The sequence below is a fragment of the Scatophagus argus genome, chromosome 8, assembly GCF_020382885.2.
Source record: "Scatophagus argus isolate fScaArg1 chromosome 8, fScaArg1.pri, whole genome shotgun sequence".
NCBI lineage: Eukaryota > Metazoa > Chordata > Actinopteri > Scatophagidae > Scatophagus > Scatophagus argus.
This window is the reverse complement of record NC_058500.1, coordinates 21,128,089-21,155,678: the sequence shown is the minus strand read 5'-3', so window position 1 is coordinate 21,155,678 and position 27,590 is coordinate 21,128,089. Positions and strand designations below refer to the sequence as shown.

The following is a 27,590-nucleotide window of genomic DNA, read 5'->3' as shown; positions in this document are numbered from 1 at the left end:
CGCACAAACCTAATCCTTAACAAGCATCACGAGGTTATTATGTGTAATCTGTCCATTGCCCTGTTCTCTTGCAGTGCTTGGCTGAGTAGACAGCGCAGTGTGGAAATGCAAACCCAGGTGGCCAACAGTATAGAGGCACAGTGCTATTGTACCAGGGGTTTTCATGTGCAGCTTTTAGTCTGAAGCACTGCTAACTTATGGGGTATAATATAATTTTACCTGGAAACACAATTAAAATGGAGAGAAGGAAAACATAAAATTGGAATGGAAAATTGGAGGAAGTCTAAATGAAAACAAGTGTAAGAGATTAAATTGAAAACTGCAATGAGAAATGATGAAAAGAAAATTCATGTAAAAAAAAAATAATTGAAAAGCTTAAATATAAATGTACAAATTAAAAGCATTGCCTGGAAGTCAGCAGTAACAAACAACTCACGGACTCACATAAAAGTCAAAACCTCTATGAGTAGAATTAGAATATTTTTGACATGCAAGTTGTCAAATTATAGCATGAAAGGCTGCCAGACAAACCACATATTGGACGTTCCTGCATGTTAGGAGTAAAACCAATAACCTCTGTAACACACAAAGACAGGCCTTCGTTAACAGCCATGCAGCTCTTCACAGGCTGTATTAGCTCCTGTATATGTTTCAGAGAACAGTTTGAACTATGATGTATTAATCATTGCAACAGGAAACAATCTATCAAACAAAATAGTAACTGGAGTGAACTGAGTTAAGAGACCCAGAGGGAGACAGAGTGAAAAGCAGTCTGGTCAGGGATAATGCTGCCTACTGTTTGGAAGCAGACTCACACTGGAACCTCAGGCGCCAGTAGAGCCTCGGCACTTTGGCTCCACAAACACAATAGCTGGTAAACACTGACCAGAGTGAGTAGCCATCAAGCTCTAGGGTACGATATGGACAACAGATGTCAGGGTGTGGAAATGGGGCTTCAGATGGTTTTTGGAAGAATGGAGCTATGATACCACAAAACACAATATGAGCTAGCCACCAAGCCCTGGGATATAAACACTGGGAGAGCCACAGACACACAGGCAGCAGAGAAAGAGAGAGAAAAGTGCTGTTAAAAGGGATTACTACCATCATCTGAGGGGAGCACTGAAAAAGAGACCAACAAAGACTATGGGAACATATACCATCACACCTTAAACACACACAATAGTCAGCAGTCTGTGGCTAAAATGCCCTGGGGCATCTTATGCTTATCCTCCACATACTTAAACACAATTAAACTGTTTTGATGCTGAATTAGTTTCACTCCTAATGTGGAGCCCAATTCAGAGACAACTGTAAATTCCTTTTAACGTATGAGTGCAGCTGAAAACAGACATTATCATATTAGTCAACATACAATCCTGTATGCAGTCAGCTGTAGCTCTCTGACCTCTGCTACAAGCATGTCCTAAGGAAAGCGCCGGCCATATTAGACTGTCCAGATCAACTCTTGCAGGACGAGTTTGAGCTCCTACCTTTAGGCCATACATACTCAGAGTTCTCAGTGGACAAAAACATACAAAGCCTGCACAGCAGTTAGTAGATTAAATTTGCACATGTGATCTCTGCACCAAAGCACTTTAAGGACTGTTATTCAGCATCAAGCTGTTCGTTCTTTATTTGAAGTGATATTGCATTTGTACTGTTTTTTCCCTCTGATCTGTCTAATTTGGAGTATTATATGATTATGTTTGACTTTCAACTCATGTTTTCCCAGTACTTTCTTGGAAGCTACACAAAACGCAGCCTTTACATCTTTAAGTTACATTTGGGGTGGATCCGCGCCTTGGAACATGGACTAAATATCAGCTGGGGCCAGAGACAGATCCAATCGCAGCAGTGTGCCATTTGGCTTGCACCCCGATTCGAAACAACAAAAACAGCACTTCTCTGGTTCACAAAGGCCAGGTAATGATGCAGAAGAAGAGCAAATACCTCCTGATTATTTATCAACAAACTAATGCATGGAATTAGATGTATGTGGGGATGTATTCATATACTGCATAAATGTGGATTTTTACTTTCCTGTGTAGTTATGGAGTTTTGTTAGGATGGCTTAGGCACTGACAGGGTTTGATGATGCAATCCCACATAAAATAACCATATAAAAACATTTTAGATGAAAACCATATAAGTCGTTTGCGGAACAGGCAATCTCAACATCCCTCAGAACCTTTGAGGGTTCAAGCGCTCGGAGGAAACTGAAAGCACTGGCTGGGTAACTGAACACAGATGTCTAACATACTTCATGAAACATGGAGATTTAGTAAGCAATAACACTGCCTTTAATAAACTCTGTCATGATCTCTAGCACTGTGTCTGAAATATGATCATTTTGGCACAGAAGACAGAGCCAGACAACTACACCTCCTAGCTACTAAAAGACTATAATGGTTGTTTACCATTATATTATTTCTGTGATGTCTGAGAGTGGATTTCCATTGGAACCTCAAAAACTCTTGGAAGCATGAAAGTATGGCACCACATAACAAGATAACCAGTGTGAGCCTGTGGGCACGCAGGCAGACGCCACAGTGTGGAAATGGGACCTCAAGCAGCAGTGATCTGACACAACACTAATACATTTAAGCAAATAACCACCACTCTCCCGAGAATGTGAAGTTTAGACGCCCTGATTCTCAAAACAGATCTCAGGCAGTTTTGGGAGGATAGCGATCGGATACAACACAACCACATTCAAGCTATAACTAACAAGCCATAGGACACAACTGCAGTAGGATAACAGATAAAATTGTCCCTTATGAGTAGCTAGGACTCCACTGACACAGGAACCACAAATGCTTATGCATGCATAATAGTCAAAATCTCAGCCGCCAACCACCAAACTGTGAAGTTAAATTTCCCAATGGTCAGACTGAATGGCAGTTTGGTTACAACTTGATGTATTATGTAAGTTATGTATGTTAAATTCCTTGTTAGCTGCTTCATGTGGGGGCAGGATTCGTTTTGCTCCAACCAATCACTGCTGACTTACAGTGCATATCCAGCTACACGTCGTTGTAATTAAACACTGAGGTTAGCCAGCACAGCATAGCATAACCTAAGCAATTTTGCAGAGGACCACGGGTGTTCCTTAGCCAGATGCTGAAAAAGAGGACATTCCTTCACTGTGTCCATTGTTTTTCAACGTTAAGACAGTGTAGTCAAAGGGGTGGCATAGCTTTGGATGTAGAAATAGCAAAATATTTGACTTTTTTCCCCTTGTTTGGCCAAATCATCTGAATACCACCAAACAGGAATCCACAAGAAATAAAGTATGATGCTGTTGCTTCGTGGTGGTGTGGCCTTCATGCTGTAGTCCTGACCACATAGTAGCCACATCAAATTATCAATATTGTAGCAGGGGGTTCTTAGCAATCTTTCATCTATCCTGTACACATATTATGGTTGTGCATTTGTGTGTGTTCTGTAACATAGTAATCTTGGTGTGGTCTGAGCAGTAACCATTATCACATGAGCCATGAAAGGCCAGCATTTGTTAAAAACTTGGCAAATTGTTTATGTGGTCAGAAAATGGTTTGGGAATTCAGGGTGTGTGGGAAATTCGATTTGCAATGGGCCTTTTTTCTTTCTAATGGATACTGGGAGCACTATACATATTCATTGTACTTGTACTTTACTTGAGTATCTCAATTTGGTGTAACTTTAAACTTCTTCTCCACTATATGTCAGAGGCAAATGTGTTTTTAACTCCACTACATTAATGTAACAGCTTTAATTAGAACTTATTTTCAGATTACAATTTTCATTCCCTTCCTGTCCAGTGAAATATCACTCTTATGCTAAATAAACTATAACTATTAAAAACTCTCTTGGGTCAGCTAGAAAATCCATCATCAATGTGCTGATATTTTTATTGAAGTAAAGATTTAAATGCCCTGCATTTAAACCTTAGGCGTATTTTTAGGTCAAAATCTTATCAAATGTGTGTCTGTGGTCAAATTTGTGTCAGCTTAAAGGTCCTTGATGTGAAAAAGTTTGGGAACCACTGAAAAAGAGCACTTGTTACATACATGGCAGACAATATTACCCAGGACAGTGGGCAGTGAGTCATCAAAGTCACTGTTACCACAGACACTAATAAACCTGGTACATCTTATAATAATATATAATATAATAATAATAATTATGACTTAACCCTACCAACCTCCACTTGATGAAGTAACTTAACCCCTGATGTTCTAACTTGTATTTGCTCTTCTATGTTCAATTGAAGGTCTCTTCATAAAAACCTGTTTTGATGGAGAAATGATTACATTATTACATAATCAGCAATACCTATTAAAATAACCAATGTGCTTGACTGTACTATAATTGTTTTGATTATCATGTTGAAGTCAACAGGATGACTATTAAACGAATAGTACATGCACTGGTACTGAACACAAAACAATGATGGTAATGAATCCTTGACTCAAGGGAAAAATCTCCTGGATATCAAAATGTCATTTGCTTTGTGCTTTCACAACTCTTCCAACATTTATTACTCCCAGTCTCACTCCACTGTTATCTTAATATAAAAACACATAAGTCTTCCTCTCCTTTTCATGCCCTTGTGTTCTCACAGAAACACCCACCAAGACACATGCACAAACAAAGATAAACAGGTAAGTACTGCTGTGTGAATGCATGTTTAATGCAAGCATTTATAAACATATTCACATAGTACAGGATGATGTAGCAGCAGGGCAACACAGTGGATGCAAATTTTAGCAGAAAACATCAGAGATTCTTTCAAACAAGAAACAGGACACGTTGTGGAGGACTCAAATGAGAAGAATTGAAGAAAATTCCTTTTCTGTCTGCCTTCTCTAACAAACTCAAGTAGTGAAGGTTTCAACACAACAATACATCAGTGGCATTACCAGTTCAGCAATCCAGAGCCAGAAACTCTGAACCACAATGATCCACAAGTGATTTCTGAACCAACTGTGTGCCGAAAATTATAATTCAATTTCGATTGTAAAGAGAAAAAACTATATATAGCTACTGATATATGGTCAAAAGAGTTACATAAAATTTAATGTAAAATAGACAATTGAAAAATTGTAATCTCTTGAGTCATATGATCAAGTCCTGAGGCTTTTTAATGAGACTTACTGCTTTTAAAACAAATGTGAATAGATAAGACTAAGTGGGACTCTCCTCAAATGACACAGATTAGTCCATCAAGATAATCATCTGATTCATTAAATGTTCATTTCAGGTGCAATCAAGCATAAATGCCTCTTCATTTTTGTATATTTTGTACCTGCTATGAAAGAAATGTGTTTCCATTGTCTTCTTGTTGAAGTTTTACTGACTCAGATTTTATAACAGCTGAAAGCCAGGAAAGAAAGTCAGGTAGAGGAAAAAGATCCACAAAGAATATATATATATATATATATATATATATATATATATATATATATATATAGAAAAAGGAAACAGGCGTAAGTGGTGACTCTAAAGATCTATCTGACCAATGCTGGATTTTGAACCTTACAACGTTCCAAACACATCAACACAAAGGGGGGCTGTGAAAGATAAAAATGAACATACCTAAAAGAAAAAAAAGAAAAAGAAAAATCAAACAAACCTCTATGTCTGCACCTCTGTCTCTGCAGTAGCAGTTTGATGTAACAGTGAGTAATAATATCATTTCTGTGCCAAGGGCAGGCACAAGGTCCCAACATGGGAACACTTTAAAATAGAGCAGATTTCATTCTTGGTTCAGGACACATAGGGCTTTTGTGACCACAGGGGCTTCAAGAGAGAGAGATGACGCAATGGACTATCAAGGTTTACCATCCTTGGATCTCCACAGGTGATTTACACTCTTCGCCAGTTGAAGAGATTATGATGTGGCGCTCAAAGAAGCTGCACTGCTTTTCTTTGCAGGTGGTTTTAGAACTGTAAGGTTGGAGTTAGTTTTGATTAGAAGAGTTTCTTTTGGTAGTTGCTGACTGTGGATGTTGGATTTATTTATTTTTTTAATTATTTACCACCAACAGTGATGCTCCTTTGGAGTAAGACTGTCTAGGATTAAATTGGCTTTACTTTGCAACATCAGTACAAACTTACTTGTATGTGTTTGTACTTTTTAACAGTTACTTACCTTTCAAAATGTGTCAGACGTTGCATTTTGCAGAAGTCATTAAATTTCTAAGAGCCACGGCATAGAGATGGTTTTGATTTCTGGTCACTTATATTTATATCAGCAGCTCATGGAGAAAAAAAATTTTAGTTGTGCAGTAACAGTATGTCCTATAGCTAAACAATTCAAACTTAAACATAGCAAAGAAAGTGTGTTGAGTGTTGAAGAAAAATTAAAAATAGAGTTCTTATTATGTGATTTCCTTTACAAGCATTTGTTTGATTTGGAACAAACAATCTTGAGTCTGAAAAAAGGCCAGGAGTCCATAAGCACAGCAAAGACACAGTACTTCACACACTTGCAGCTAATGAAGGACTGCCAGCTCACACACTCAGTACAAGATAGGTTGTGTCCTCTATATAGCACTTATCAAGAAAAACACACACTGACTTACCTTAGTAATCTTGGGGTGGGCGCAGCGGCTGTTTCCAGACGTGGCGTGCATCCACCCTCCACCTTCAGCCAGCTGCAGAGCGAGGTGAGAATTTCCTCCACCAGTACACTCTTGTCTGAGGGAGCATTTCTTGTCCTGGATGCACCAACCACATTCAAACCTGGGGTCAGCCTTCAGACACATACCACAGCTGTCCCGCAACGCCTTGCACTTGTACAGGTGAGCTGAGTGGGAGACACAGACACAGCAGAGTTCATTACAAATCCAGTGGTGGTGATGTTTTATGGCCAAACGAAGGTTCTCACTCTGAGTCACAGCCTCTGATTGGTTGATAAATACAACCTGAAGTCTCTGACAAGCAATATCCAGAGATATTGATAGATATATATTTAGGATGTCAAGTACAAGATTGTAAACTTCAGATGTAAATTTTACTGAAATTAGTAGCGCTAAATATGTTAACCTCAACACTGGTGGGGAATGAGACAGTGTGTAACATCATTTGAACACAGAATATCCAGTCTGGATAACTAACTGGTTAACATGGCCAATGTGCATTGCTTGTTTTTCAGTTAGCATCCAGAGTAGTAGATTTCGGTAAGAGATTGAGTTAATAAAGACAGACTCTACCAAACATCACAACCCTGTTCTGTTAGTTTTTTTTGTGCTACTTATTCCATCCATTCTGAGAGAATTATTAAAAATTACCTGAAAAGTGAAAGCTAGAGCAGAGGCTCACAAAACAGCTCGTTGTCTCTTACCGTGAGCTCTCTACCCAGGGTAACTTTCTCTGTTTTCAGTTTTTATGCTAAGCTAACTAGCTGCCGGCTGTACATTCATATTTAGAATAAAGAGCTAAATCACCTTAATTCTTTGGATGTACATACAACCAAAATGCTAAACCATGTCAAGTAGGATACAACTCTTCTGGGGTACACAATTAAACAGCAATAAGCTTGAGTTAAAGGCATAATCTAATGTTGCTCTATTTTGGAGATTTTACCTTTTCCTGATGCTTAAGAAATATTCTGAATAACAACAGCTTGTTATACAAGTTTGCGAGGTGATAATTTGACAGAAAGCAACAGTGGCAAGAACAAAGTCAAAAGTAAAATCAGAAGTATATGTGTCCGTGAGCCTGAGACAGAGTGGGAACAGTATAAATGAATGTTAATCATCCACATAACACCTAAAACCTTCAGTAGTTTTATTACCACTTGGAGGCTGTGACGATGGAAAAATAACTGTTTCCACAGATAAACAGAGAAAAAAAATGAACAATTGACCTACAGGGATATTACAGAAATTAATTCGACAGGTAATGTCTTCTAACGCCAATAGGGAGTTGATAATTTGTTGTGTAAAAACCATTCCCTCAACTCTGCAGAGTGGAAAAAGTCATTAAAAGTATAAAATGAATAAATAGATAAATAAATAATTAAAACCTCAAACACCTGAGAAGAGAGAGGAGAGGGAGATGAAAGGAAGCAGGGAGGAGGGAGAGGGAGTACATTTTAGCCGTGCTTGTTAACAAAACAGCAACAAGAATTGCTATGAATTTAAAGACCGTGAGGCCCCGCGAGGACAACAGAATCAGAAAAACAGATAGAACCAGAAAGAAAGAGGTTGTGAGATAAATAAGAGCGAGAGCAGACAATCTGGGTGAGCAGACAAACAAGCAAAAGAGAGAAAGTCATACACAAACAAGAGAGAGACAGGTACCGGAAAGTGGAAAGGTTTTTTTGATTTTTGTTTTGTTACCATTTGTCACCTGTGAATCTCTGTCATAATTATCTATTATCATTGATACTAATGCCACGACCTGCAGGCAGGTTTGTTTGCTGTCACACCAGTTAAGCAGATTTGAAATGAACTGAAGTGGAAAAACAGAGGGGAAAAAAGAAAGAAACAGAGCATAGAGGAATCTCCTCCCTCCTCCTCCGCCTCCTCCTCAGCAGACAGACGGCGGCCGGACTTCAAAGCGAGCTTCTTTGGTATCCATCTGCCCGCCTCGGCCCTCCGTTCAGTCTAATCTGATTAGCTACGGCTCAGCTTAAAAGTAGCGCGACGCTAATTAATCTGAACCAAATGAATGATTTAATTAACATTAACATCTCCACTTTACACCGGGGCAAAGCTGGGCCAGGGCCGAGCGGCTGTGCTACAGACGGATAATACAGCTCCAATTCAGAAAGAAAAAGACAAAGACGGAGCAAGGAGGGATTAATGGAGGATGGATAGAAAAAGGAAAAGAAAAGGAGGAGAAGGTCTTGATGAGATTTAAATGAGTGAGGATGGTTTTATAATTCACGTTTTGAAGGAGTTTTAGACCTCTAACACTAAGAATTGCATTGAATTTATAATCCTAATAGGTTCTCTGTGAGGCTTTAGCACAATAAGTTTATCTATGGGGGGTTGATAGGGTTGTTGATGCATTACTCATCCATAACCTATCCGCATGTGTCATAAGTCTGTCTTTGGCTTGTCTTGATGAATATACCGCTTGTCTAGGATGCTGCCTGCATAAATTCTCCACAGCCCAGAAAGTCAAGTAGCAAGCACTGCTTACTCATAGTCATAACAACAGGAACATACTTGTCGAGTTCGCACTCACTAGATTTCACACTCTCAAAGCTCAATACCATTGCTGTCACATGCAAAGCACTGTGGCATACGTCCCTAAGGGCTGTTTCAAGAGTTAGCTGGATAGCTTTGCTGTATAAAACATCATATCTGGAGCAGGGGCTGCTGTCAATAGCCCTGTTATGACATATATTCAAAAACAGTACTGATCTCTGATTGAAGAGACATCAATAGTGAGCTGTGAGGAAATCTGGGGATTTGAAGATGCTATACAACAAAAGCGGGGACAGTCTCTGTAAATAACATGAATTTTCTGACCTTCAGCACAATCATAGTTTTAATATTATGATTTAAATGACGTAGATGAAGTACATACATTGTTAGTAACAGACTACTTGATTCACCTTTGTGTTAAATGACTCAAAATTTTATGATTTTGTAATTATAACAGAGCCACTGTCTGAGATAATATTGATAGGTCATAATTTCTCCAAGCTGATCATGTTATCAAAGTTATATGGGGCTGACATGCTGATATCTTGCTCTAATGAGATTTAGAACATTCAACATCTTGCTTAAGCACGTGAGCATGCTAATATTTGCTCATTTGATGTAAACACAAAATGCAGGGCTGATGGTAAAGTAGGGATTAGGACATTATTGGCAGTATTAGACAAATGAAACATATTGACCTTATGGTGGAACTGAATGACAAGTCAGGGGGATCACTAAAATCAATAGCATTCATGCTCTGGTTGGTAATTCATGCCATATATTTAAAGATATTTAACGGCACACTCGCACCTGTGGCTTGGTTCATATGGTCGGGACAATGGGAAAAAAAAATTGTTCCAGTTTCATTGACTGAACAGTTTTGATTGTCATCCTGCAACATCACTGTATCATCAAGCCCCTATGGGGAAATCAAACTGCAGTGACTGACAAAAGTATGTGCAGCACTTTAATGCATCTCATGTATATTTATGTTCTTCATAAAGAGTTCATGAAGAAACAACTGATGATAAGGCTTATGATTAGACTGGAATCGAAAGCATGTTATGAATTGTGACTAAGAGGTAGAGGCAGGAAGAAAAGGAGGCATCTTGTACAGTAATGATTCAGGCCTAGTTACTCTTTGATGAACATGAATTGATAAAGAACACAAAGGAGGACACAAGCACAGCAGTTATAGCAATTTTTGACTTTTTAGTCAGAGAAAATGCCCATGCAGACATGTAGTAGATCAGTTATAAGATCCCTTCCTGCAAACTTCATGATCAGCACTTCCGTTTTTCGGAATTAAGCATTTGAAATTGGGCTAAAAACATTACATAATGTGCTACCATAAGTCCTGTTGGTTGCTTTGCTTTCTAGACTAGAAACGAGCTGAGACCACCCTTTCTTGGTGATCTTAGCCCACTTGTTTTGTCCCGCATCCGGGTGGGAATGCTATGTTTACATAACCCTATACACACCAAACTTTTGGGGGGAACAATGTCTTCAAATGAGCCACCTCTGTCTGAACCCAAGAGGTCAACAAGCCACACAATATTGCCATCCATACAGCCAAACTGCAGGCATGGCTAGAATTAATACATTGTTGATTTTTGGTTCTACAGGGTTGTATGTTTACAGGAAAGGAGAAATCATAAAGTTATGTATACTGACAGTTACTGGACAGTTTGGGTAATTTTCATCCTGCATCTTCCTGGTGCAACAGAAGATCGTAAGATCCCAACAGCAACAAGCAGTTCAAGTTGGGTGACAATTTTAACTAAAAAAAAAAGCAAACCAAAGGGACACATGCATCATTGTTGTATGAAGTATGTTAAGTATGAAATTTAAGTTCTCATAAATGTTAGCTAAACTGAATTGTTCCATTAAACACATCAAAATGCAATATGTAGAATTACTTGACTCACTAAATTGATACTGATACTCAGTGGATTATTCACCAAATATAGGCGTGTATTGCTCAGTTAAGTACTTATCTGATTAAGAAAAGTCAAATCCATAGTTCGAAATTAAAATATGGGATCCATCTACTTGATTGTACAGAAATGTAATTACTTATTTTCTTGTGGCAGCTACAATGCTTCTCAGCACATGCCAAACTCGGGATGTTTAATCCCCAGAAAAAGATCTATGAGTACAGACATACCGAAACCGTAAATGAGCATATTTTAAACAAAATAACACAGGCAGAAAAATTAGGTCACAACTGATAAGCAAATAATATCCAAGCAATCTGCAAAATGAACTGCTAGTCTGACATTTATCAAAATGAGGTCAGACGGAACAAAAAGGATGTGAAATTAAAACGTGCATGTGTATCACCTAAAGACTGAAGTGGATAGAACAGAGAATGAAGAGTATAGAGCAGGAAGGGTTAGTTGTCAGCATGCATTTTTTTATTTTTTTTTTTTTGCAAAAGACTGTAGGACACACTTGAAAGCAAGACTTGTATTATCTCATGTAATGGGACGTCTAAAATCATTAGCCTCCACCACCCAATATATCACACTTGATAAAGAATTTAGAACTGGTAATTGTTTTCCACTTCATGCACAAATAGCGATTAAAAATAATAAATGCCATCCCCCCATGTCGCCTCCTGTTTTTCTTTATCAATTCCTTTACTCTCATCTACCCCCCGCCATTACATGGCGCATTTATCAACCTGTCATCCACCTATCGTTCTTTCCCTTCATTCTTTCTTCTACGTATTGGTCTCACCATTTGTTTATCTTCCTCTCTAATATCAGTCCCTATTAATTTCTGTGTTGGATGTTTGTTTGTTATCATCGCCATCCATCAATCACTGCCTCTGCCCCTTTTTTTTATCCCTGAGACATGAATAGTGTTTCTCCAAACGGATGGTACACTTTCACCTTTCTCCCTGATGGCTGTCAAAAATGAAATTACAGATTTCTTTGAGGGGAAAAAACTGCACACCGTGTTGTTGCTTCACAGAAAATCATTACAGACAGATAAACAACCAGGAGTGATTCAAATTTTTTGCCAAGCACCAATGCTTGCATGTTCCACCAAAAATGAGTGTTGAAAATAAGGAAGGTTAGCCAGAGAAAAGAAAATGTTGTACCTTGGATGTTGAACGGGTTGTCAATGACAAAGATTCCATTCCACACCACAGAGAGGTCGACCGGTAAGTCACTGATGTCACTGCCCTCGTAGTCATACTGAGACAGACAGAGAAACAGAAATTTTTGATTCATAATGGATTCAATGCAAATTGGGAATCGCATGAGGCACTTTTTAATTTGCATGGTGATTCTCCCTGGCTTGTTCATTGCAGACAGTGATACAGACCAAGCATGCACACAGGCATAAATCCATATTTACCAAAACAGACATTTTTCATAAATACACATGAAGAAATAACAGATGGGTTACAGTTGAATGGTCATGGAAAAATGGAGACAGAAATGGGAAGGAAGGAGAGGAGATGAGGTAGGACGGAGGGAGAGAGGACAAGAGGGGTGATGAGAAGAGAGAGGAGGGAAAGGATACAGAGAATTGAAAAGAAGAAGACGGTGAGAAGGAGGAGAAGTCGGAGAGGTAAAAGCAGACTGAAATCGGACACTGGAAGACATGCGAGAGGACCTTATTCATTTAAGCATGAGCTAAGTGGTGGTTTGAGGGTGAGCAAGAGATAAGATACAGAGCAGTGTAAAGTGAAATTGGCATTTCCAATTTGCTCCCTGACACACTGGATTTGATAGACGGGTCTCGACCATCCCATATGGGCCCTGGCTTTAAACAGACACAAACACACACACACTAATATTACAGTCAAAACACAGAAGAACAAGAAGTTCAGCATCTGTTTTCCTCGAAAAAAAACAAAAACATTCATTTGCTGTGTCACAAACAACCTTATGATGCACAGACGTCATTGTGAGGATGTCAAAGTAAACACTGAAGAACTCAAATGAGTGTTTTCTGATCTGGTGATATATGGTTGTTTGTCACGGTTTTACAAAAGTTAACCCATTTAAAATCACTCCAGTTCAGCTGGGCTGTCTTGCTTTAGCTACTACAATACTTAAAGGTTAAAGAAATACTGTCAGAGAAATATTGGTTCGAGTCCAAATATCACCACACAAACATTAATCTTGAATTAGCTGGAATATGTTGGAAGTGCATGTTTTGCAGACATGTTTTGTAGAAATGTTTTTGTTTTATTTTTTTTCATTAACAGTGAGCAGTTCAGCAATATGTTCAATATAAAAAGCTCAGTAATTTATGCCACCAAAACGCTATAGCAGTAGCCGTAATGATCATTTTTATTGGCGTTTTTGCCTTCATTGGATAGGACTGTACAGAGGCAGACAGAAAGCAAGGGAGGAGCGAGAGGCACGACACACATCAAAGGACCACAGCTGGAATCAAGTCACCTGGCTCATGCCTCTACCATTCTGCTGTCAGCACAACCCAGTAGCATCAACCTTTATCAGCTCTTTTGCAAGGCTGTAACACAGATTTGTATGGAATTGGCTAAAGCACTAAAAGACTAGACTTATTTAAAAATAATGAGCTGCATGGGCTGACTGTGTACAGGCAAAGTAGATAAGCTACTGATAATACATGTAAACCTTTATTGAAGCAAAACATGATACTGGATCTGTTATGGTTTCTTTTCAGCCTAAAGCCTTGAGGAGAAGGAGATGAAATAATCGGACAAAGAGAAGAAAAAAAGAATGTAAACAAGAGGAAAAAGAAAAATAATGGAGACATTGTAAGCAGCCACAGAAGAGGGAATGTGGGAAGTCTGGATCCATTGAGACAGTTAAGAAGCTGAGAGGAACACAGACCAGTGAAACCACAGGATTCTGGGAGGTCAGCAGCTCCAGGGCAGAGAGATTCAACCAAAAGACTCTTTTCCACAAAGGAAAGGCCGATTGGTTCCTTCCCACTACAGTATTTCAGTGTGACCCTGATCCATCACACATGAGGTAGGCTGCTGACTTTATTAGCATCACTATTACGTCCCACTGTTTAAAGGCCTGTGTATGGCTGCTTCCAGCCTCAGTGAAACCACAGGACCCACACACACACACACGCACACTCACATGCTGCTCATCTCTCTGCGGCGTGGCCCCCATTAAACTTTAAGGGCTTCGACTTGTCTGTCGTCACCAAAACACTGGGTGAGCTTGTTCTCTTGTCAGTCCCTGCCCACCCTGCTGCCCGCTACATCATGCTTTATTCATACTGTCACATGGTTTAAAACGCCGACACAAACCACAGTGTGACACTGCAACACTGTGCCACCCAGTCGCACTGAGCATATCCCACTGTCTAACTCACTTCCTGAGCACTTTGGTGTTAAAGACAAGTTTGAAGCTGAGGGATTTCAGAGAAGAATACAAGTCAAGCTAAAACCACTTTAGAACTTAACTGCCCTTCAACCTCAGGTGTCACAAAACTTTCAGAAGATCTATTTTTCATCTTGCCCAAATTTTCTTTATAAAAGTAATACAAGTGGACAAGGTTAAGAGTCTACAGCAATACTAGCAGGTCTGTAAAGATTCCCTGAAGCACAGCAGCGCTTATAGCTAAATGCTAATGTATGCACATTAACAGGCTTACAATGACCATATTCACATTCTGATCTAATGTTACCATGTCTCGGTTTCGTGCATTAGCATGCTAACGTTTGCTAAAAGACACGAAACACAAAGTACAGCTGAGGTTGATGGGACTGGCAATTAACTTTACAAATATTTGGTCATAAAACAAAGTATATGACAAAATGAAATTTTGACCCGAGGCTAAAACTTGATGAATAATCTGAGGATCATCAAAGTTACTGCACCTGTATTTGTGTATTAAATTTTATGGCCGGTCCAATACTCGTCATGATATTTCACTCAAAATTAGAAATGTCAATCTCATTGTAAAGAAAAAGGGAATCACCAAAGTAAATAGGCCTCGTCCTCTGGGAACCATGAATAACTGGATCAAATTTTATGGAATTCCATCCTATCCATTGATTAATTGTGGAGATATTTCATTGTGGACAAAGGCCAAGCAAATTTGTCATCCCTAGAAGCATGCTGCTAGAGTGGATAAAACTTTATCTAAACGATGAAAGAGCCACATCAACATTCAGTTGAGCTGACACTTTAGCAATTTATCATACTGGTCTTGTCAGTCACCGGCAATTAGTCTACTCTGACACTGAAGCTTAAAATACTTCTCTAATGAGATTTATGGGTGGCACCTGATATCTGATGCAGGCACTTTGCCATGACTTAGTGTTCAGTTCACGAAGACAATGCATCTATTTATCCACAAAACTTCGTATAAGTTTTGCATCAGCAGTGATATATTGTCAGGTGTCACTGTTACTGTATTTTACTTTATCTTCTCAATAGAACTAAACTTTTTGATGGACAAGAATCCAACTGAGACAGAAATGCAAAGATTTATTCCAAAATTAGACAGCCATCTTTTGAAAATGACAGATACTCTTGACATCATGATTATAACTATGGCATGAAAGCACATCTAATTATGGGATGCTGCTTAAGGCATTGCCTCCATTTGGACCTCTCGTCACAAAACGTCCACATTTTAAAGGATCTTTATTGGGATATTAAAGTGTTGGCTATCAAATCATGGGTATGCTGAAACAAAAAGTGTTTTAATGTATGCAATACAGGATATATACTGACTGCTGAAATAAGATAAATGCTAAAAAGCTAATTTTCAGAGCTGAAATGGCTACATTATCTCTTCACAATAGCAAAATGTTTCACTTGTTTGATCATTTTTAGCTTGCTTCAATTTATTTGGCACCACGCAGTCTTATCCAGTATGTATAATATTGTACATATTGTGGGTTAACAGTTGTGTTGAATGCCTAATCCTTTATTTATTTATTTATTTATTTATTTTAAACATAAAGCTTGTCGGTTTTCACCTTGCATATCACACAGCAGATACTGTAAGCACCAGATCATGTGTACTGTTCATTCTCAGCCTTTTATTCTGAGTTCTCTTTTCTAGCTGTGTGTGTGAAAGTGAATATGATTATAGTGTACTGTACTCACTGTGTCTCAGGAGCTACAGAAGGAAACGGGGAAACAGAAGGAGGTTTCAAACAATATATTGATATACAGAGGGTTGTAATATGACTGAAAAAAGTCTGTATGAGTCTTGAGTCTTTCTGTATGAGTTTGTGATTTATTATCCATGTTCATATTTTCCACATTTCCTGCATTTAATTTGTTTTTGTCTCTCAGACGGCGTCCATGTAGGATTTCTTCCATACCAGACATTCCTCTGGTCTACTGGTGATTAGCTGTTTGGATTTTTGTCTTGCTGGCCTACAGCTTGTTTAAATAATTCAGTACAGATATGCACATGTAGGTGGTCAGGTTTGGATGTGACCTGGTTGAAATATTTTCTTGGGTACCTTTTTTTTTTAGTATATTGAACAGAATAAGTATCGACCATCGGCATGTCACTGACTCTTGGTATAGCTTTGATCTAAAAGCGGTGGCAGCAGTGCTGTTAGAAACTCTGTATCAGTGAAACCCTGTAGGTAAAAGTTGCTCTCCCCCAACTGAGCGTCGGACCTCTCTGCTGGCCTGCCATCCTGACTTCCCTCCCCCGAGCACCCAGAGCTGCTGGAGATGAGTAATCAGACTCATTACTGAAGCCTCTGGCCAGCTTCTCCATGTCACTGCATGTAATTAATCTACCTGAGCCAACTCATAGTGTAGCCCCCCCTAGGGAGGAGAGAGGAGAGGATGGGAAAGGAAAAGAGAACAGGAAGTTTGGTGGAGCGAAGGGTAGAGGAAAAAGAAGGGGATATGGTATGGAAGTTGGGTGGTTGCTAGCTGAATAGCAGATAAGGAGACGGTGAGAGGAGGGGAATTAGAAAAGGAGGAGAGGATATTAAAGACTAGAGAAGGCAAAGAGGAGAAGAGAGGAGATTCTGGTAAGGGATGACAACAAAAGGGAAGGAGGAACAAAGGAGAGGAAAACAGGGAGAGGAGAGTAAATGGGACATAAAAGAGTAGAGGACAGCAGAAGGAAGAAGAGTTTAGGGATAAGCTATAAAAGAGATACAGAGATGAGGGGAGGTAATGATAGGGGACAAGGAGGAGAAGAAGGGGAGGTGACAAGAGGAGAAAAAAGGAGAGGGAGGGGAGGAGGTGTAAAAACTACAAGGTGAGCACAAAGCCGTCCCTGGCCTCATTACAGTAACACACCAACCTGGCACGGGTTCATTCGTTATCTGCTCCCGCACTCATTTATTCTCTCGCTACATGAATCGTCTCCATGGATTGCATGTCTCCACGGATTGTATGAGCAGATATGGCTGGCATGTGTGTTTGTGTGTGTGTGCTTGAGTGTATGAGGGAATGAAAACTGCCGATGTTAACAAAACAGAGCAGCTGGCTGGTGAAGAGGGGAGAAGGTAGAGAAACAGAGAGGTGTGCGCATATGTGTGCGCGTCCATGTGCAGGTCACCCTCATGTAATTAGTCATGTTGAAGGATACCTGAGCGTGTGTTAAAAATACACTGCCTGCACACACATACACACGCAAGCTCTCCCCTTTCAGTTCAGTTGTATTCATTTCAGTTCAATGGGGCTTTATTAACAGTATTGGTTCATCCATAAATGAATTTAAACAAGCTGTGTTAAAAACATGCGAATAATAATTCTTCATAGCAATACTTTCCTCTGTCAACAGCTTGTGTTTTCCTACAATATCTGCACATGCTAACTAAAGTGTAATTATGATTTTTAATGGTTATATTTAGGCATGTGCATTGTTTAGGTGGAGAAAGAAAATGTTGATAAAAGCATCAACACATGAAGTACTCAATGGTATTTTCATTACATTCATTTCATTTTTCTATTTAATTTAAGCCTCCACCTTTGCAGATATAATATGGAGCAAGTGAAAATTGAAATGTCTATAGGTTTTGTTGAGTTTTGTTATTCCAAATAGCCAATGTACTAACAAGAAGTTCATTTTGGAAAAAGAAAAAAAATCATGTCTATGTCTGTGAACGTACAGGACACAATTACTCGTACTGAACATAAGTTGTAATGGATATCTACTATATGTGTGAAAGTCAGGAATAGTCTAGACAAGAGCAAAGTCTGGACCAGTTCATGTACTGTGGACACAAACATGCATAGTCTGCCATCCTCCTAAAACTGATTGTCCCAGATGTATGGATTTAGAGTGGCAAGTTCATGCATACACACACACAGTGTTTGATAGCCTATGTGTGTCAGTATAATAAATCATGTAAAGCAGGTTGCTGGTTGTTGCTGATGCTACAGTCTCCGTCTGCTCCACATGATTAGGAAGAGGATCATGTGGAGAATCTCCATATGTCTGCTTCGCGTTGTGCATCCAAACCCCTGGGGAGGATGTGTGTGTGTGTGTGTTGTCCATGAACCAGTGGGTATCCACAGAGCTTGTATGCATCGTGTCTATGTGTGCCTGCGAGTGTGCGCCCTCCCCAGCGAGTGTTTTCCTGTGAACATCCCAGAGTGCATCCATGCATACTTTGGGTCCCTGGTGTATTTGAGTATGCAAGTTCAATGTTTCAGTGTTTGGCGAGGGGCTAAATAATGCACAAAGAGACAGTAAGAATGAATGGATGAGTGTACATCTACTGCTGGCTAATTTTCTCTGTGATTTATTACACTCTACTGTCCCACTCACAGCCAGCTGTGATACACACACACACACACATCTCTACTGAGAATACTGACTACAATGGTAGAAAGTATACAGGTCATCAATCATAGACAGATCGTCTGTGCGTTGATCCTCTGTATTAACCCCTTCATTCTCATTTTTCCTATTAACTCATATGTGCGTGGGCATATGCACATTTGCATCTTCTTAAAGCTGTGCTAATTAATATTTCATTATCACAAAATTGGTCAAATGGCTATGTGCAATGTACAAGGGTCGTTAGTAGTGACAAACCCACAGAATATTATTTTGTTATTACCAAACAGTGCAGCTATTTCTATAGTTCTAAAGAATGGTTTACTGCCTTTAAGCTCATTGTTTTGGCTTACTGCTCTCATCAATGTCTTTTCCAGATGCAGATGAAAAAAAAAAAACCTCACCACATTCCCATAGAGGAGTTAACAATTGCAATGATAAAAATAATAATAATAATGATAAAAAAAACAATAACAAAACAGAATGCCGCCACAATGCGGCTTGATCGTCTTAAATAAAGTACTCAGTGTCTTAATCAGACTGAAGTTCCCTTCAGCACCAAAGAAGACATTATACAGCTGTTTTCACACGCTGAGCAGCAGTCATCATGATGAGTTACAGTAACTCAACTTAATGTGTTAAATTGTTTCAGTGCCCTGTTTATGTAGGGTATGAAATTTACATAGCAGAGTTGAAACTCGCTTGATTTGTGTAATCCATCACAGTGAACATCAAGTCAGTATTCATTTTTATCAAAGTTATGTAAGTAATACAATGTAGACATTTCAAATTAATCCACACTCAAACTGCATTACCATGCAACAATAACGTAACACTGACAGCATTCGAATTCGGTTCGTACACTATGATTGATAACGCAACTCAAGTTTCCAAAGAGTGCCAATAGATGTTCATCTTGCACAAGAAAGTGCCTGCAACAGCGAGAATCTGCAATGTCAAAATTGGATGAATATTTAGACAGGAAGTTATGTATGTGTCTATCACATGGAGGCATTGGCATGGTTTTTCAAATGCCTTGCTCAGCGGCATCTTGAACAGGAGTCGTTTAGTGGGAAAGTGGTTGCCTTGTTTGCTTTTTCAAACAGGTCCTAGAATGTGACATAAGATTGCTTTAGCAACTTGCCAGACTCCTGCGACGTACAACTGAACATCGCACTGCTGAAAAACTATGTAACAGTCCCTATTGTCCCAACTATCCTTTCATCCTCTGCTGCTCTCGTTAATCTCAGCAGTTTCACTTTTGCACGGATCATGATTTTCTTTTCTTTCGGCAACACTTTCTCTTTTCTCAAATATGCACATCTTTTATATTCCACATACATTCTCTCTCCATCTGTTTGTCCCTCATTTGTTTGTTTCCCCAGTCTGCTTGCTGAGCTTAGTCTTTCTTTCCTCCCCTCTGTCTTTCTTTATGCTTCTCATTCTCTCTTGCCTCTCTCTACCTCCTCCATCACACTCTCTGTTGCACCGTCATTGTCTGCCCCTAATTCCCTCACCTCCTCTTTGGCTCTCTCTCTTTGTCTTTTTGCTTCCCTCTTTTCCGTTTTAGTGGTTTGCCAGGCTTGTGTGTGTGTGTGTGTGTGTGTGTGTGTGTGTGTTTGAGTCTATCAGTCTACCACACCACTGCAATTCATCATCATTTTATCTACAGCTACCTTAATTGTATCCTATCACAGTCCCACCTGACGAGGAGAGAGGGAGGGGGTAGAGAGATGGAGGCTTAGCCACGAGACAACATGTATCTGCTTACACACACACACACACACACACACACACACGCATGCACTCGAGATCCTTTCATAAGCACATGCAAAGTTGTGTTTAGGCTGGTATATTTACTATGGTTCTTGTTCCCTGCGGAAACGTCATCAGGGTTTTATAAAACATTAAAGAGCAGAGAGGAATGAAGAAATGAACATATGTGCGAGTGTGTGTGTGTGTGTGTGTGTGTGTGTGTGTGTGTGTGTGTGTGTGTGTGTTTGTCTTTATCACATGGTGGGAACCAGCATCGGACAGCACACTCACAGTGTGGGAACCAAAATCTTGGTGGGGACCAAAACCCTGGTCCCCACTTGGGAGAGCATTAAATTCATTGAAACAATGGCTACAGGGATGCCCTGTCAAATTTTCAGGGGCTACCCCACAATGTAATGACAACCAGATAAGTGTGCTTAAGTGTGCTTAAGTGAGGTTAACTCACTAACCCCCCTACTGGTCGGACCTGGTAAGGCAGGAACACACACTTCACACACACTTGGCTCATCTGCACATGTGCAGACACTTGAATGCAAAAATAGACTGTTTCTCTCACATACTTCATCCAATGTGGATGAAACTTTACAGTTATAATGACCATCTGAGTCTGAACAGATTGATATGCCAATATGATGATACACTCATAGCGCCACCTATTGGCAGTATGCTTTCTGTTTTGGCAGATTTTCCTCTTCCCACACGTTGTACTTGAAGGAACTCCTCCTAGGGAGATGATCTGATCAACCCCAAACTTTGTCACATGGTTCTGAGGACATGAATAAGCAAAAGCTATCAAAAGCTTTTTTGAAAGGTACATGGTGGGGACGGTGTGTCGCTGCACAGTTGATCGTTTGCCAGTATGGAGAAAGTTGCTGTATTTCTTGAATTATTAATCCAATATGCCTTAAACTTAGTAATTACATCAGCCCCTGTCCCAGTTTTCATATAACTCTGTCATCACAAGCGGACGGGTCCAAATTGCTCTGCAGCGCCCCCTAGAATAAGACCTGGGTCACTGTAAGACCTACAGACACGAAAATTGGTACACAGATGTATCGTCTCTATACGAGAAATCTCTCTCTTGGAGGTATCCTCTAAAATATACAGGAAGTCCGCCATTTTGGACAAACTGCGCCAGTTTGTATTTCACACTCGCCATACTTTATCAAACTCCTCCTAAGGGAATTGTCTGATCGAGCTGATAATTTTTTCAGGTCACTCTGAAGGCATAAAGGACAAAGAGTTATCAACAGCTTTGGTCTGTGTTACACGGTCTGGCTGTTCTTCCGCCACTTGACCCTTCACCAACACACAGGAAATGGATGCATTTTTGCCTGTTTCTCCAACATACTTCATCCAATGTGGATGAAACTTTGCAGTCATGATGAGCATCCAAGTCTCAACACATTGCTATGGTAATATGATGACACATAGCGGACGGGGGACCTGTCTTTTGTACATGTGTATTTTTGTGTACGTCAGTGGACAGTACACCACAGCAGATGACAAAAAGGGGGGAGAGAAGAGAGGATAGGGGAGGGGGTGGCTGCGGCTCCCGCAGACCGAAAGGAGTGCGAGGGCTGGGTCAAAGTGGTAGCGGATTTTCCCCTGTCTGCAGCTGCACTTCATATTGATGAACTTTTTACCTGTTTATTAGGAAAATACAAAAAGAAATGTTTGTGTTTTTGATCATTCATACGTTTTAAATGTCTCCTCTGTTACAATTTTGAGTTTCGATCAAAATGCAGTGTTTTTATTACATTATTACACAAAGACAATCACGGTTTTTCCTAATCAAAAACCATGGGTGGACGGCACAGTGTGGCCCCTGCTAAAAGCCCGGGATGCAGCCTATAGGTCAGGAGATAGGCTGGCTTACAGCAGGGCCCAGAAAGAACTGAAAAAGGGCATCCAGCTGGCTAAACACAGGCACAAGCAGCGCATTGAGGAGCACTTCAATGACAACGATCCACGTAACATGTGGAAAGGCATCAGGACCATCACGGACTACAAGCGGAATGACCAGCAGGTCAGCCATGACCTGACCCTACCTGACACCTTAAACAGCTTCTTCGCACGCTTCGACTCTCCAAGCAGCAGAAGAACTGCTGACCTTCCTCAGTCAGAGGTGCAGCAGCAGCCTCTCGTCCTGCAGCTGCACCAAATGACCTCCGCTTTGAGGAGAGTCAACACCAACAAGGCTGCAGGTCCAGATAAGGTGTCAGGGCGCACACTGAAGTCATGCACTGACCAACTGGCAGGAGTCTTCCTGGACATCTTCAACCTGTCCATACAGCTGTCCACGGTCCCTGTGTGCCTGAAGTCCTCCATCATTGTGCCTGTGCCCAAGAAATCAACCATCACCTGCCTCAACGACTACCGACCTGTCGCTCTGACCCCTATAATCATGAAGTGCTTCGAGAGGATCCTCCTGAGATACATCAAGGACGCCATCCCCGTTGGCCTGGACAGTCTGCAGTTCACCTACAGGGAGAACCGTTCTACGGAGGATGCCGTCTCGCTAGCACTTCGCACGGCCCTGACTCACCTGCAGCATCCTAACACCTATGTTAGGATGCTATTTGTGGACTTCAGCTCGGCCTTCAACACGGTCCCCCCAGATATGTTGGCCCTGAAACTCCACAACCTGGGTTTGTCAGACTCACTCTGCTCCTGGATCAGGGACTTCCTCACCAACAGGCCCCAGGTGGTGAGGATAGGGGAGTCTACATCAGCCCCACTGATCCTCAACACTGGCACGCCGCAGGGTTGTGTACTCAGCCCTGCCTTATTCACACTGTACACATACGACTGCTCTGCTATCCACCCCACAAACATGGTTGTTAAGTTCGCGGACGACACCACTGTAGTGGGTCTCATATCTAACAATGATGAGACCCACTACAGAGACGAGGTCCAGAACTTGACACAGTGGTGTTCCAGGAACAGCCTCATCCTGAACATCAGCAAAACCAAGGAGGTCATAGTGGACTACAGGAGGTCCAGGAAGACTGATCACGCTCCCATCTGTATACTTGGGAAGGCGGTTGAGCAGGTGGACAGCATTAAGTTCCTGGGCATCCACATCTCCTCTGACCTCTCCTGGTCAGTGAACACCTCACACCTGGTGAAAAAGGCCCAACAACGGCTCTTCTTTCTCAGGAAGTTGGACTGGACTGTCTACTCAGCTGCTCATGAACTTTTACAGAGCCACAATCGAAAGCATCCTGTGTCTCAGTGTGACTGTGTGGTATGGCAGTTGGACAGCACAGGACAGAAAGGATTTAGCCCGGGTGGTGAGGACAGCACAGGGGATTGCAGGCTGCAGTCTACCAGATCTAGACTCAGTTTACACTGCCCGAGTCCAGAAGAAGGCAAGACGCATTGCCACAGACCCCACCCACCCGGGCAACGAACTGTTTGTACCGCTTCCATCAGGAAGGCGGTACAGGAACATTAAAACCAGCACCAACAGACTCAGGGACAGCTTCTTCCCCAGAGCTGTTAAAGCAATAACCCCTATACAGTGAAACACTCACGTCCCACCCCCCTACAGGACTTCACACATACACCCTCCGTCTATCTGCATACACACACACAGCATACACATAGTCTGGCACTAAGTGCACTTTGTTTTTATCTACCTCATTTTGTATTTTGTATTTTATATTTTTATATTTTTTCTTAAGTGTGCAATTTCAATGTTCTCCTATTTATAAGTGTGTTTTTAAGCTGAGAATCTGCACAAAATTTCGTTATGCTTGCATAATGACAATAAAGACTCTTGAATCTTGAATCTTAATGATTACATTCGGATTAAAGAACATATTATCTACAGTATTTCAGGATAGACTAATAGATTATTTAAACATATGTATAGTACAGGTCTTCATGTTTTCAGGGTTTTACTTGTTTGTCCAAGTATCAGCACCAAAAGAAGTATGCAAGGACATGATTGGACATTTTCCTGTAAAAAATAATAGAGGACAGTACAGACACAATGCTAAAGGCTACACCTACATGCTTTGCAGAAAGTGCAATGGTCCAGCTCTGCTTCTCAGAGAAATAGAACTGCTTTTGGGAGTATCATAATTTAGTTAGAGTTTTCATTCAGTTTTCCAGGATTTGTAAAAAAAATATCTGATTTCAGTAAATATAATTCTAAAATAAATAATAAATAACTCAATGTTTTTATGAAAAATATCATTCATAAAAATATTACTTGTGTGATTATCATTTTGGTGTGATTATGAGTTTAGACAACATCTAAAAGGTAAAAAAAATGTTTACAATTTTCTTCTATATGTGGGTCTTTGGGGGTGAATAGTAAAGGTTATTAGATACTGCCATTACAATTTAAATCAATTTCTGATATGTAATTATGGTGCATTACCAAAAAACATAGCAATAAGTCAAGTCTTGCACGTTTAAATTAGTACTTACACGTGGAGAAAACACTGGGTCTCATTGCTTAATAAATAGTTTTAATTTTTATGCCGTGGATAGATTGGTGGGGGAGGGGCACACATGGGTGGGCTTGATACACGTTACGGGACATGACTGGCGGTCGGAGTCATCTGTAATGCACCTTTACCACATTTCCTGGATGTACTGATGATACAGAACAAGCGCTCTTTGACATGACAGCTGAAGGAGCAGACGGGCACAGCGTGCAGGTCAAGTGGCAGAGTGGACTCAAACAGGTAAGTCATCATAACTTTAACATTTATTTACGCGAGTCTGTGAAAAAAACGTCTAAAAGCAACTTCAGCATGACGTATTTGGTCATAGAGTGAAATCGTGAGTTTTGAGGGAGAGCTACTTGACGTTAGCAGAGCAGCTAGCGCTAGCTAATTAGCTACGTCACGGGTCTATTTAAAAGCCAAGAATGCCAAGCTGAGAATGTTTACGCTCCTCCCTCCATGGCTGAAAATCAAGCTTGTTGTTCTGGGTTGTGAGCGTGAGTCTACATTGAAAATAAAGGCTTTATGTGCGCAAAAGATACTACACCTGAACGCCCCCCTCCCACACACGCTTTAACCAAGGCGGCGGCCGCCTTGGCCTTCGATAGACAAGGAAAACCATGATGTGGGACTGTTTGTTAGATGATTGGCTGTTCGCCATCACTCTTAGTAACTAGTATAACTCATTTAAACATTTTCATGAAATGCAATATTTATATAACCCCAAACTCTGTTAATATTATGATATTTTTGTATTAATGATTAGGTATGTGATGGCTTCAAGACGAAGGAGGAGGAGGCCTCCCTTAGAGGATGCAGTGGAACATGTTGTGAAAGCACTGGACAAGACTGCAGAACTGGAAGTAAAATACATCAACTCCTATAAAGGTACTGTGTGTTTGCCACCTTCCGTATGCAAGTTTATGACCTCGTTTGTGTAAAATATAAAACATACTTTGTGTTTTATCTTGTTATGAATCCAGTTCACTTTTAATGTGGTGCACTTTAACCCCTCCAGCCTAAACTGTATAAAATAACATTTGTAGTATTGGTTTTAACAGGTCGAGGGGTGTTTGCCAAATCCCATTTCTCAAAAGGAGACTTTGTGGTGGAGTACAGAGGGACGTTGATAAATTTGGAAGAGTCAATAAAGAGGAAGAGGACCTATCACAGCTCATGTGCTGTTTTCATGTTTGACTTCTACTGGAAAGAAAAGACATGGTGGTAAGGTTTTGATTGATTGTTTTTTTTTTTTTTCTTTTTTTGGTAGCACTGACAAATCTCATAATAACCTTATGGTGTTACAAGGAACATGAGAGTAATGGCAAATTAGAAAAAAGGTACTTTAATCAGTAATTTAATATTATCAAGCCCAGTCATTTATTTTTTGCTATTCCAAAGCATTGATGCAGCCCAAGAAGATGGCAGCCTTGGACGCCTTGTCAATGATGACCACAGGCATCCAAACTGCAAAATGAAGAGGGTCATTACGGAGGCCAAACCATACCTCTGCCTATTTGCTTTGAGGGACATACAGCCAGGAGAAGAAATTACATATGACTATGGTGGAAATGATTGGCCATGGAGGAAACAGGTATGTCATTATTTATTATCAGTGTCAAATGTGGCTTAAATATAATGCACCAGAATGATTCTGATTTTTGTGCCTCTGTTCAGATTTCGACAATTAAAGAAAGCTTTGCAGCCTATCATACAGTTTTTTTGAGATATTTGTTTTTTTGTATACATTTAAAGAAAATTAAGGCAATGCAGTAATGAGCTTGCACTAATGTGGATATAACACCTACACAGTAATAATCATTGTGACATAACAGTTTTTTGAATTTCAACATTAGTTCAACATTTCAACATTTCACTTGGAGTAAAAAATGTGCAATGATTGCTGTTGTGAACACTTGTGCACAAACTGCTCATTAATGATGACCTATTATTTCAGACAGAAGAACAGCCTTGTGTGGCCGAGTCCTCTCACTCTCAGGTCTCCACACCAGCAGAGAAGGTTGCTGAGACACCTCCATCCACCATCATACAGGTAAGAATCAGTTAGTTTCAACATCAGTGTTTCTCTTTTACTCAAATAGGTGCAACATTTGCTCTTGTGCCCAGTCTTTGGTTTATTCTGCATTGGTTAAACTGGTTTCCGGCATGTTGCCAAGCACAGTATGGTTTTCTTACTAAGTGGGGACCAGCCAGCCATTTACACTAGCTGCTGTCTTACACACTTGTACGGTGTCTTGTGGGGACCACCGTAGCTAAGTATTACTCTGCACTCTTAGTGACACTGATGAGATTCTTTCATTCTTACTGTCAACTGAAATACACGTCTAAGACAAGGCCTATAACACAGGCTAAGTGTGCTTCCTGTACTTTACATCAGTTCTTGTGTCACAGCTCAGTTCAACCCTGTACAACTTGATATTCACTTGTTTTCAGCTGTACCAGT

At 40.3% G+C, this 27,590-nt stretch overlaps 2 protein-coding genes across 6 annotated transcripts in view; one reads left to right on the top strand and one right to left on the bottom strand.

Moving 5' to 3' along the window:
* Positions 1–27,590, bottom strand: part of LOC124063494 (plexin-A1-like) — a 279,266-nt gene that overhangs the window by 59,132 nt on the left and 192,544 nt on the right. For 4 of the 5 annotated variants that reach the window (XR_006844116.1, XM_046397214.1, XM_046397216.1 and 1 more), the window contains 2 exons: positions 12,256–12,352; positions 6,570–6,793 (listed from right to left, as the gene is read on the bottom strand). Coding sequence is in view for 4 of the 5 variants with exons in the window: in XM_046397214.1 (XP_046253170.1) it covers positions 6,570–6,793; positions 12,256–12,352 (321 nt within the window). In the remaining variant the exon portion in view is untranslated. Of the gene's footprint in view, positions 1–5,479; positions 5,932–6,569; positions 6,794–12,255; positions 12,353–27,590 lie in introns of those variants that run through there. The other variant, XM_046397217.1, reaches the window with a different exon arrangement.
* Positions 25,226–27,035, top strand: LOC124063496 (N-lysine methyltransferase KMT5A-like). Its single transcript, XM_046397220.1, has 3 exons — positions 25,226–26,014; positions 26,188–26,350; positions 26,528–27,035. Exons 1-3 carry the CDS (start codon positions 25,885–25,887, stop codon positions 26,757–26,759), a joined length of 525 nt encoding a protein of 174 aa, XP_046253176.1. The 5' UTR covers positions 25,226–25,884; the 3' UTR covers positions 26,760–27,035.